At 39.2% G+C, this 13,282-nt stretch overlaps 1 protein-coding gene across 1 annotated transcript in view; it reads right to left on the bottom strand.

Moving 5' to 3' along the window:
- The window catches only part of mmp28 (matrix metallopeptidase 28), a 42,389-nt gene that overhangs the window by 4,906 nt on the left and 24,201 nt on the right, over positions 1–13,282 (bottom strand). The window contains exons 4-5 of the mRNA XM_062068191.1: positions 6,873–7,094; positions 823–1,068 (exon numbers count right to left, since the gene is read on the bottom strand). Coding sequence (XP_061924175.1) covers positions 823–1,068; positions 6,873–7,094 — 468 coding nt within the window. The remainder of the gene's footprint in view (positions 1–822; positions 1,069–6,872; positions 7,095–13,282) is intronic.

Raw genomic sequence — 13,282 nt, 5'->3', positions numbered from 1 at the left:
ATCGATCCGTCCACCTTTGTTTACATTCAAGAGTTTTAGCTTAGCGGTTAGCATATTCTCCTATGGCGTGTAATGCGGCGTCTTTAGTTAGTCAGCCGGTGTGTAATAAGTGCACTACTTACAGTACAACCGCGTTGTAGGGCGCAACATAAGACAAGACCTGCATGTTAGTTCAAACCCCGGCCGAGTCATACCAAAGACTATAAAAATGGGACCCATTACCTCCCTGCTTGGCACTCAGCATCAAGGGTTGCAATTGGGGGTTAAATCACCAAAAATGATTCACGGGCGCGGCCACTGTTGCTGCTCACTGCTCCCCTCACCTCCCAGGGGGTGATCAAGGGTGATGGGTCAAATGCAGAGAATAATTTCGCTGTGTGACAATAATTGGTACTTTAACTTTAACGTTGAAATGAATGGCAAAGACTACTTCCCGGAACGAGTGTGTACTTGCAAAGGAGACTCAGAAGGGTAAGAAAACAAGAAACAACAACTACCATTATCTATTTGTTACCACATAAACACACAAAAGTACTGACAATTGTTACTGCAGAGCAGGGATTGTCAAACTGTGCTACACAAAGTCCATTTATCTTAATGAAATATTCAAACAGTGTTACCGTTCAAAGTGTGTGTAATGTCACAGCGGCCAAAAATATGAAGTATACCTGGTAAATAAAACGTCTGCCTTGTTTTTCATGAACACTTAGGCCTACTATGCTACTGTGTGTTATCATCATGGTGGTGCTTGGAGAGCTACTTGCTGACAAAACCCTCCCCACTATTTGAAGTAGTGAGAAGACCCAAAGGGGTGTGTCTCACCGTAGAGCTGCTGCACGGCCAGGATGTCGTCCCAGCTCATCAGCAGGCTGCGGCCCAGCTTCCTGTAGTAGGGCGACATGAGGGCGTGGCGCACGGGCGAGTGCTCCAGCCCCAGGGTGTGTCCGATCTCGTGGGCCATCACCGGGAACAAGTTGTGGCCCTTGTGTCCGTTCAGCGTCCACCTCTCCGCCATGTCGAAGTGGGCCTCCCCTCGGCGAGGCAGGAAGGCGTGAGCCAGAGTTCCCCCTGAAGACCAGACCGTGTGACGTAGATTATGCCAGGTTTCATTTTAGACCACACCACCAAAACACCAGAAAACACCAACTTTGTGTGCTTGTTGCACATTTACATGTTAACTGGCTGTCCGATACTTTCTTTCTTGATATTGGACCGATATCAATTTCCAAGGTAGGGAATCTTCAGGCGATTCAATTAGAAATCAGATCTGATAACAAATCGATACATATTTAATTATTATATTGTATACTGTAATATAGTCTATATCAGTGGTTTTTTCATTTTTTTCCACCAAGTACCAGTATCAGTATGAGTTGGACTATCAACATCTATCCATTTTTTTAATATTACCCTTTTGATGCATATTGAAAGAAATGCATTACAAATAGAGATGTCCGATAAATGCTTTAAAATCTAGTATCGGAAATTATCGGTATCGTTTTTTTATTATCAGCATCGTTTTGTTTTTTTATTAAATCAACATAAAAAACAAGATACACTTACAATTAATGCACCAACCCAAAAAAAACTCCCTCCCCCATTTACACTCATTCACACAAAAGGGTTGTTTCTTTCTGTTATTAATATTCTGGTTCCTACATTATATATCAATATATATCAATACAGTCTGCAAGGGATACAGTCCGTAAGCACACATGATTGTGCGTGCTGCTGGTCCACTAATAATACTAACCTTTAACAGTTAATTTTACTCATTTTCATTAATTACTAGTTTCTATGTAACTGTTTTTATATGTTTTTAATGTATTTATCTTATTTTATTAATGTTTTTAAAAAGGACCTTATCTTCACCATACCTGGTTGTCCAAATTAGGCATAATAATGTGTTAATTCCACGACTGTATATATCGGTATCGGTTGGTATCGGTAATTAAGAGTTGGGGAATATTGGATATCGGCAAAAAAGCCATTATCGGACATCCCTAATTACAAATGATGATAAATAACTAAAGCTGCAGTCTCGTCCTTCTCACTGCCCTGACCCACTATGGACTTTTTCAGGAAGATTGGAGCTTGTGGAAGGAAGTTCAGGGTTTCCCACACATTCATTTATTTGTGGCGGCCCGCCACGAAAGAATTACGTCCGCCACAAATTAAAAAAAAAAAAAAAACTTTTTTTTTTTTTTGTCCTCTCCAGCTTCTCAGGCAAATCATATAGTTGATGTAGATGCCCATATCGGCTGTTCGGATTTACTTTACAAAAGAGAAGTGTAGGATACTTCTCTTGTATTTGACTTTATTAAATGTATTTATATTAGAAACACAACATGTGTATATAACAAAGGGTGCAACGTCTGCAGGCAGTAGGAAACACATGGTTAAAGGCCTACTGAAATGAATTTTTTTTATTTAAACGGGGATAGCAGATCTATTCTATGTGTCATACTTGATCATTTCGCGATATTGCCATATTTTTGCTGAAAGGATTTAGTATAGAACAACGACGATAAAGATTGCAACTTTTGGTATCTGATAAAAAAAAGGCTTGCACCTACCGGAAGTAGCGTGACGTAGTCAGTTGAACATATACGCAAAGTTCCCTATTGTTTACAATGATGGCCGCATGAAGTGAGAGAGATTCGGACCGAGAAAGCGACAATTTCCCCATTAATTTGAGCGAGGATGAAAGATTTGTGGATGAGTAAAGTGCAAGTGAAGGACTAGTGGGGAGTTGAAGCTATTCAGATAGGGAAGATGCTGTGAGAGCCGAGGGTGACCTGATATTCAGCTGGGAATGACTACAACAGTAAATAAACACAAGACATATATATACTCTATTAGCCACAACACAACCAGGCTTATATTTAATATGCCACAAATTAATCCTGCATAAAAACACCTGCGTGTTTGTTATGCTAGCTCCTAGCTCCTCTGCTAGCTCCTAGCTCCATAGAACACGCCAATACAATTCAAACACCTGATCAACACACACAATCACTCAGCCCAAAAGACAGTTTACCTAACCCAAGGTTCATAAAGCTTATATATTTTTAAAAAGTTACGTACGTGACGCGCACATACGGTCAAGTTATCGAATGTTTAGCAGCCAAGGCTGCATACTCACGGTACCTGATATTCAGCTGGGAATGACTACAACAGTAAATAAACACAAGACATATATATACTCTATTAGCCACAACACAACCAGGCTTATATTTAATATGCCACAAATTAATCCTGCATAATAACACCTGCGTGTTTGTTATGCTAGCTCCTAGCTCCTCTGCTAGCTCCTAGCTCCATAGAACACGCCAATACAATTCAAACACCTGATCAACACACACAATCACTCAGCCCAAAAGACCGTTCACCTAACCCAAGGTTCATAAAGCTTATATATTTTTAAAAAGTTACGTACGTGACGCGCACGTACGGTACGGTACGTGTTATGCTAGCTCCTAGCTCCTCTGCTAGCTCCTAGCTCCATAGAACACGCCAATACAATTCAAACACATGATCAACACACACAATCACTCAGCCCAAAAGACCGTTCACCTAACCCAAGGTTCATAAAGCTTATATATTTAAAAAAAGTTACGTACATACGCAAAAAAAAGCCAAAGCTGCATACTCACAGTAGCACGTCTGCGTCTTTGTCATCCAAATCAAAGTAATCCTGGTAAGAGTCTGTGTTGTCCCAGTTCTCTACAGGCGTCTGTGTATCGAAGTCAAAAGTCCTCCTGGTTAGAGTCTCTGTTATCCGAGTTCTTCCATCTTGACTGCATCTTTCGGGAATGTAAACAAAGAAGCGCCGGCTGTGTACTGTTGTGGCTGACTACGTTCGAAAAATACGTCCATTTCGCACCGACAACTTTCTTCTTTGCTTGCTTGGCTTCCTTCTCCATAATGCAATGAACATGATTGAAACAGATTCACGAACACAGATGTCCAGAATACTGTGGAATTATGAAATGAAAACAGAGCTTTTTCGTATCGGCTTCAATGTGGAAGGCATACCCGTGTTCGCCGGGCTACGTCACGCGCATACGTCATCCGCAGAGGCGTTTCGAACCGGAAGTTTAGCGGCAAATTTAAAATGTCACTTTATAAGTTAACCCGGCCGTATTGGCATGTGTTATAATGTTAAGATTTCATCATTGATATATAAACTATCAGACTGCGTGGTCGGTAGTAGTGGGTTTCAGTAGGCCTTTAAGTGTAGGGAGTAAAACTGATGGCAGTCTAAAGTTCAAGATTTTTGGAGCTCTTTGTTCAGTGGATCAGATGTTTGATGAAGCTCTGTGTCTATCTACCATCACTACTGTTTTCTGTTTATTTGTTACTGACTGTGGCAGGACACCTCTGCCTCTGTTTCACTTTATGTTGCTGGTAAATAATATGGTCGTAGTAGTAGGCTAAAGTTAAATTATTTAGTATGCACTAATTAAATGGGCAGAGCTTTGAGACATTATAGCTTTTATATTTTATAAGATATATTTTTGTAAGAACCACAATTAATAAATATATTTCAGTGAATAACTTATTGTTCAAATCTGTATATAAATATGTACATAAAGTGTTGTAATTATATTGTAAAATGGATGGATGATGGATGGACGTTTAAAACAAAACTGTTATTATTAATTAGTAAGTATACATTTTTTTAGCCTTTTTAGAGAAAATCAAATCATTGTAGTAAATTATGCAAATTACTCGATGATGTCATGGTGACCACGCCCCCACCGCCACAGGTATCTTGGCAGTTTATGGGAAACACTGAAGTTGATCGTTATAATTTTCCACCATGATGGGGTGATATTGGTGTTGAAGATATCATGATCAGTCACGATCAAACCCCCAACTAAAAGCCTCGTACCAGATCTGATCATCTTAAAAGGGGGAACTGCACTTTTTTGGAAAGTTTGCCTATCGTTCACAATCATTATGAGAGAAATGACGATGGATGTTTTGTTTTTTTGCATTCTAACTATTAAATAAATGCGATCAAAAGTCCGCTTACAACTGAGCCTTTGGGAGCCGCGCAATTCCACCTATAAACCTCTAAAAAATCATCAAAACACCTCCATTGAGGTTTTATAAACATGATGTAAGTATATATGTAATGTAGTAACAGACATATTTTTAACATTTACTTATTGTCGTTCTCGCCATTTTCTGGTCCTAAATGGCTGTCAAAGTGTGCCAAATTCTTGGAATACCTATTCAGAATTCTTCTGTCCAGGTGAGATGCATGATTTGTGTTCTACAATAAACTTAGAGGAAGCAGAAGACCACTCGATTATGTATACATAGGGATAGATACAGGGACACGCCTAAGTCAACATGGCACCGCTATAAATAGTTTGTCTGCGTTAGCGCTTATAATAACAATTTTACTAATGCATGGTTAATATTCAAGTCACAAAATGTAAATTGAGTATTGTTTGTGCTTTTTGAATGGTTATTTATTGGATTATATGGGCCAAATACAGGATCTGCCATTGGCTTCGCTGTAAGAGGACTTTTATTTAATATTTAGAATGCATAAAAAATGAATCCATCCGTCATCATGTCTTTCATAATGATTGTGAACGATAGGCAACATTCCAAAAAAGTGCAGTTCCCCTTTGAGTGCAGTAATGAAAGTTTGATGCTTGATGGCCAGTTGTCGCTAGGCCTAAGTGTTCATTAAAAACAAGGCAGGGGGTTTTATTTGATAAGTATATTTAATATTTTGGGCCACTGCCACACACAGTTTGAGCAGTAACACTGTTTGAATATAGGAAAATAAAACACTTTAAATATTTAATTATTGAAAATTCCAGGCTATAAACCGCTACTTTTTCCCTAGATTTTTAACCTGATTTTTAATTTTTTTCCCCGCTAATGCCCGTAATGTTTTGTGTTCAATAGTGTGCATTAACCCCAAGCACAGGACTGAAATGGTGTGTTATTGTTCACGCTGTGGCGCCATCTTTTGGACGAGTTCGCTCACTGCAGGTATTGCAGATTGAAAATGTACTTCCTGTTTTGATGCTGTAAACCGGAAATAAGCGTCCATAGCGTTTTTGCTCAAAAGGATTCTTCATTCATCACTCCAAGCAACGTTTTTAAGTTTTACAATACAACTAAAACAATTCGTAAATACTAAACCGTCCCATGTGTGATGTCTGTAGGAGTGTTTTCATGCATATTTGTATGTGCTATCGTGATGTAATCAAGCTAGCATCGTTAGCATTAGCTAATATGCTAACACGTTTGCGAGTGTCTGTGTTATTAACTTACAACAGCATTCTTTTTGTATCGTTTCAGTTTCGTAAATTCACCAAAACGTGAAGTTATTGAGTCTGTTTAGCTGAGCTAGCTTTCGCAGCTAGTGTTTCCATGGCGTTGAGTTCTGTTTTGTTTGATCAGCCATTTTACTGCCGGTGCACAGGCACTGTTTGGAAACAATTAAGGTATGTAAATAATCATTTACAAAATATTTATGTGCAAATAAGTCATTTCACAAAGTATATGTCTGCGGCTTATAGTCCGATGAAGCTAATATTTGGGGGAAAATGATAATTTCTAAAAAAAATTAGTGGGTGTGGCTTATATACCGGTTCGCTCAATAGTCTGGTAAATACAATAACCTTTTGTTGAAGTGTACAAAGCATTTATACTTTTCTTGTTTTACTACTTTGATATTATTTTATTTTGAATACATAAATAATTGATATTTGGGCATCGATGAAGAATCGTCCACATTCTAACCATAATGCATCAAAGAATCCATCATTTTACCCACCTCACATTTACCTAAGTAAATCATCTGTACTTGTCAGAGTAAATTGAATGCAATCCCTGACCTGGTCCATCGAAGGCGTTGCTGGCCCCGTCGTTATGGTCCCCCTCGTAAAAAGCCAGGCGGATGTCTGCGGCTCCCTCGGGGGCCTCCCGGAACACCAGACCCGACACGTTGCTCCACAGCTGGAAGGCGGCGTTCACCGCCAGTCGCACGGAGCCCGGAGACAGGTGGCTGGGCCAGTTGACTATGTGGTAGGCCAGGTGGCGCTTGTACCACTTGTCCGCTACACAAACACAGGTGGAGATGTCAGGAAGTAGAAATCACACTGTAATGGTAATAAGGATGCAATGTTATGCAGAGGTGTACGTATAACAATTTTATAGACAATGTTATGCAGAGGTGTACTTAAAACAATTTTATAGACAAACAATGTTATGCAGAGGTGTACTTATAACAATTTTATAGACAAACAATGTTATGCAGAGGTGTACTTATAACATTTTATAGACAAACAATGTTATGCAGAGGTGTACTTATAACATTTTATAGACAAACAATGTTATGCAGAGGTGTACTTACAACAATTTTAGAGACTAAAGATACTATTTATTAAATTTAGAAAATCATTCAAACAGGTTATGTATTGGAGTGAATTCGCCACAGTTTCTGAGCGCCGTTCTCCACACCTGCTCTTAATTAGTGATCAGGGCACTCAGCTGCCTCTGATCACCAATCGGGGGGGGTTTATGTGTCAGGGTAAGCCTCCTTGTCACACTGGTTTCTGTGTCTGCAGCAGAGGAGTCCAAACTTTTCCCACCAAGGGCCGCATACTGAAAAGTGCAATTATGCGGGGGCCATTTTGATATTTTATTTAAAAAAAAATTAAAAACAGATATAATATTTAGTTAAAGTCAAAACTTTTTGTTATCTTTTTATTACAGGTAACTAAGTATATTATTAATGATTACAACATTTCAGATTTTTCTCATTACGTACCAATTTGTTTGCCTTTTTTCTTTACCCTTTATTGTTGTTTTCCCCCCTGTATAATATTAATAATAATAATAATACGACACACAGCTAGTGTGTCAAAAATTGCGCCTGTACGAAAATGTTAATGTTCAGGTCCACATTTAACAGTCTTTACCATAATTTTCCAATTAAATAATTCATAAATTGGTATTATTTTTATTTTTGAATTAACTAACTAACCGTTGTTTATATTCTTATTTTATTTTGAGAGCTTGAAATATTTTAGATCAGGGGTGTCTAAACTTTTTCCACATACTGAAAAGTCAAGTATGCAGGTGTCATTTTGATATTTTTTATTTTTTTAAAAAGAAGACAAAAACAGATACATACATCTAAACTAAACTAAACTTTGTCTTATAGGTGAATATAATAATGAAAATAATATAATATATAGGTAAATATATCAATATTAATTATTAGTTTAAAAACCTCAGCTTTTTCTCATTACATTCCGATTTTGTTCTCTTTTCTTGCAGTTTCACTGTTATTTTTTTCCCAACAATATGCTGCGGGCCAACAAAACTCACCGCGAATGGCCCCCACTTTGGACACCCCCGGTCTACAGTGACTAATGTTGATGGTTTGCCTGCCTAGTCTTAATTAAAACATATATTCTCATCTCTGCACTGCGCCTGCCATTTCTGCATCCTGGGGTCACGCCAACAGCAACCATACGCTACATGATAAAAACTGGCACCGGCCACAATCTCAAATGTTTGTTAGACAATCAACAGTCTTTCTTTCTCTAACACAAAATGTAAGACATTTTACAGGGCAGATTTGTCACATATATGAGAAATATTAGCCTGTTTCGCCAAGATGTTGTCAGGTGGAGTCGCATGTTGAAAACTAAAACTAAAACCACACACAATCCCTGAAAGCTGACAAAATGGCTCAGCTTAGAGTACATGCGTGACTAAATAGCTCACTTTAACACACAAATGTGGTTTCTCTGCTTACATTTTTGAGCCCCAAACACACCGATCGTACGTTGGTTTGCATATACACAGAGAGGGGAGGAAATGCACCCAGCTGCTTTTTTTTTTTTTAACGGACAGAAGTAAATAATTTAGTGTACACACAGGAATACACAACATGGCAATCTGCAAACACACAAATGGCGTCCGGCCATGCAGCACAGCTCGCAGACAGAGAGGCTGCGTGGCAGGAAACAAGCGTCGGGGACGATTTAGTGCGAAACATAACGGCTTTTTGGAAAAGTCATGAAATAACACATTGAAATAAGGAGAGCCAAAATTGTATCATAATGGCAGCCGCTAATTATTAGAGGTAGTCAAGTCAGGAGAGGATGGTTTGTGTTGGAGAGCACATGTGCAGGTTAAACTTGGCTTTGGTTAGAAGTCAGGATGTCAAAAATAACCATTTAACTCATGGGATTATCACAAAAAATTGCATTAATTATGTGTTGCTCTAGAATGAACCACAACAATTATTTAGAATTTTTTTTAAATTTTTACATGAATTTATTTTGAGCTCCTTTACATAAACCTCGAGTGCTTACCTGAGAGGTGGCGTGGCTTGATCAGGTCAATGCATACGCATACTAAATTTGCCTTCAAAATAAACCCAGACGGAACTTTAGATCAGCGGTTATTAACTTTTTTTTTGACCCGGGGCCCAACATTTAAGCCCACTTTAGTCATCATTTTTGCGCTTAAAAAACTCCTACGACTTTATCTCCAGACTTCTTAGAGGACAAATTTCACCACATCTAGTGTGTGTGTGTGACAATCATTGGTACTTTAATCTTAATCTTCTGTTTAACATTGTCATTACTGCCACAAGTGGTGGTAAAGTGTATTACAACTGAGCATAGCTGCGACCACAGCTGAGAAATATATTTTTTTGGTGCCCCTCTGGGGGCCCAACAATGGGTTATTTTCAACCTTTTTTGAGCCAGAGCACATTTTTTGCGTTGAAAAAATCCGGAGGCACACCACCAGCAGAAATCATTAAAAAACGAAACAGTTGACAGTAAAAAGTCGTCGTCGCAATTGTTGGATATGACTTTAAACCATAACCAAGCATGTATCACTATAGCTCTTGTCTCAAAGTAGGTGTACTGTCACCACCTGTCACATCCCGCCGTGACTTATTTTGAGTTTTTTGCTGTTTTCCTGTGTGTAGTGTTTTAGTTCTTGTCTTGCGCTCCTATTTTGGTGGCTTTTCCTCTCTTTTTGGTATTTTCCTGTAGCAGTTTCATGTTTTCCTTTGAGCGATATTTCCCGCATCTACTTTGTTTTAAAAATCAAGAATATTTCAGTTGTTTTTATCCTTCTTTGTGGGGACATTGTTGATTGTCATGTCATGTTCGGATGTACATTGTGGACGCCGTCTTTGCTCCACAGTAAGTCTTTGCTGTCGTCCAGCATTCTGTTTTTGTTTTACTTTGTAGCCAGTTCAGTTTTAGTTTCGTTCTGCATAGCCTTCACTAAGCTTCAATGACTTTTCTTAGCGGCACTCACCTTTTGTTTATTTTTGGTTTAAGCATTAGACACCTTTTTACCTGCACACTGCCTCCCGCTGTTTCCGACATCTACAAAGCAATTAGCTACCTGCTGCCACCTACTGATATGGAAGAGTATTACACGGTTACTCTGCCGAGCTCGAGACAGCACCGACACTCAACAACAACACATCATTTGCAGACAATAATTACTGGTTTGCAAAAATTATTTTCAACCCAAATAGGTGAAATTAGATAAACTCCCACGGCACACCAGACTGTATGTTGAAAAACACTGGGTTAAGAAACACTGCTTTAGATCATCCCTTTACCAGGTTTTGAGCAAATATATGATGAACATTTTAAAAAAAAATGTGTATGACATTCTGATGATAAATTTGAATTTGTGTCAAAATCTTGGGATCTTTTTTAAGGATAATTTAATTGATGTTAGTAATTGACTGTGATCATTACAGATCAATCTGAATTCAAAAGTGTGATTAATCTGAATAAAAACAAATAATGATTAGACTAGTTAGAATGGCATTTTGTTGGCTGACAGGATATTTTTAAGACTATTCTCTGGACAAAATATTAGTCAAAGAATCTGCAGGGGAAAAGCATGTTGAGAATATATGATTGGAGTCCACGGTGCGACGTCGTAAGAGGTCCCAGTGGACATCTGAGAGGCCAGGAAGTCAAGATACACGAGACATTCCACGACTTCCCTCATGGAAGCAATTACAAAGATGCCCTCTATAACGCCAGTGTGGGTTAGTCTTCTTATCTCAGGCTTTAGGAAGTGTCTGAGATCTGCAGATAACAAGAGTTCTGGTTGGTGGACAAGCTGAGAGATGTGGTCAGTTAGTTGCTGGCGTTGAAGACTCAGCGTCAGTGACGTGAGGGAGCCCATTTTAACGAGTTGCCCTCTTTACTAATTATTAACTCCACTCCACAAAAGGCTACTTTGACAGAGAGAAGGTCGCCTACATCTGCGTAAGGTTGTGGTTGAAGTCATGTTTCTTTTTGGCCGTGTTGAAGAAAGTAGGGGGGCAGCTTTGGCAGTCTCCTTCCTGCAGTTTGGCAATTTTGCCCAACTTCTTTGATTTAACACCTCGGTTACAGTTCTGCCGTCATGTTTATGGCCTCAGTTTACACTTTGTCTTTTTTTCAATAAAGCAGGTTGAATATTTTGTGATATATGGCGCTATTTAGAGTAAAATAAAGGACGAAAAAAGGTGTGCAAACCACACAAAGTATACTAGAAATAGGATCCTCTGCTTGCAAATGTATTAGGAGAACTTCACTGTTTAATTTTTTATTTTGCCTTTCATTCACAATCCATGTAAGACAAGAACTTCTTTGTTTATGCATTCTAAATCATAAATAAACGCTAGGTAAAGTCATCTAACAATGAAGCCAATGGAAGTGGCTCTATTTTGTTTATAAAGTGCTCTAAAAAGCATCCAAACACCCCCATCAACGTTTTATACAGACATACACTATATTGCCAAAAGTAATTGGCCACCTATCCAAATGATGAGAATCAGGTGTCCTAATCACCAAGCACTTAGGCATGGAGACTGTTTCTACAAACACTTGTGAAACAATGGGCCGCTCTCAGTGATTTCCAGCGTGGAACTGTCATAGGATGCCACCTGTGCAACAAATCCAGTCGTGAAATTTCCTCGCTCCTAAATATTCCAAAGTCAACTTTATTATAAGAAAAGTGAAGAGTTTGGGAACAGCAGCAAGTCAGCCACGAAGTGGTAGGCCACGTAAACTGACATAGAGGGATCAGCGGATGCTGAAGCACATAGTGCATAGACTTTCTGCACAGTCAGTTGCTAAAGAGCTCCAAACTTCAAGTGACCTTCCAATTAGCCCACGTACAGTACGCAGAGAGCTTCATGGAATGGGTTTCCATGGCCGAGCAGCTGCATCTAAGCCATACATCACCAAGTCCGATGCAAAGCGTGGGATGCAGTGGTGTAAAGCACGTCGCCACTGGACTCTAGAGCAGTGGAGACGCCTTCTCTGGACTGATGAGTCACACTTTTCCACCTGGCAATCTGATGGGCCAGTCTGGGTTTGGAGGTTGCCAGGAGAACGCTACATTTTGGACTGCATTGTGCCGAGTGTGAAATTTGGTGGAGGAGGAATTATGGTGTGGGGTTGGTTTTTCAGGAGTTGGGCTTGGCCCCTTAGTTCCAGTGAAAGGAACTTTGAATGCTCCAGGATACCAAAACATTTTGGACAATTCCATGGGATGGCACTTCGAGTTCATATGTGAGTAAAGGCAGGTGGCCAAATACTTTTGGCAATATTGTGTATATGTAATGCAGTAACAGGCACATTCATAATAACATGTAATATTTAAGTATTTTGCTCAATTGTAACATACGGCAGCGCATTCATTTCACAGATTTCTTGAGACAAAAAAAAAGACTACATTAGGACAAATTATGATCCAGAAAGGGATATTTTTGAGCCTGAATATACAGAGGATGAGCTACACGTTTTAGAAACTGTGACGTATTCTGGCATATTGTGAAGTGTTTTGCGATTCCAAAGGATGCAAAGGACCTCAGGCAGCTTGCAGGTAAGATAACTACTTACTTGAACTTCAACACACAAGGCAAACACCCACAACTTGGGTACTAGCTCGACGTAGCATGGAGATAAGCACAATGAAACATAGGTAGCGGGGGAAAAAACAATGGACCAGCAACTAAGACAGGGAGACACCAGAATATAAGGGGGAGTAATTAGGGGCGGAAAAAAGGTGAGGACGCTGATCAACAAAGCCGCCTAGCAACCAGAAAACGTAAACATGGGGGGAAAAAAGAGCATTGAGAACATGACAGAACACTAAACTAAGGAGAATAATACACCTGGTGTGACAAATCAAAACAAACTGTGTAATAAACCCATCCAGCTTTAGTGTAACGCTAATCATCATGTAGCAGTAT

This window comes from Entelurus aequoreus, linkage group LG13, assembly GCF_033978785.1.
Source record: "Entelurus aequoreus isolate RoL-2023_Sb linkage group LG13, RoL_Eaeq_v1.1, whole genome shotgun sequence".
Taxonomy (NCBI): Eukaryota; Metazoa; Chordata; class Actinopteri; order Syngnathiformes; family Syngnathidae; genus Entelurus; species Entelurus aequoreus.
The sequence above is the reverse complement of the archived record's forward strand: the minus strand, read 5'-3'. Positions and strand labels throughout refer to the sequence as shown.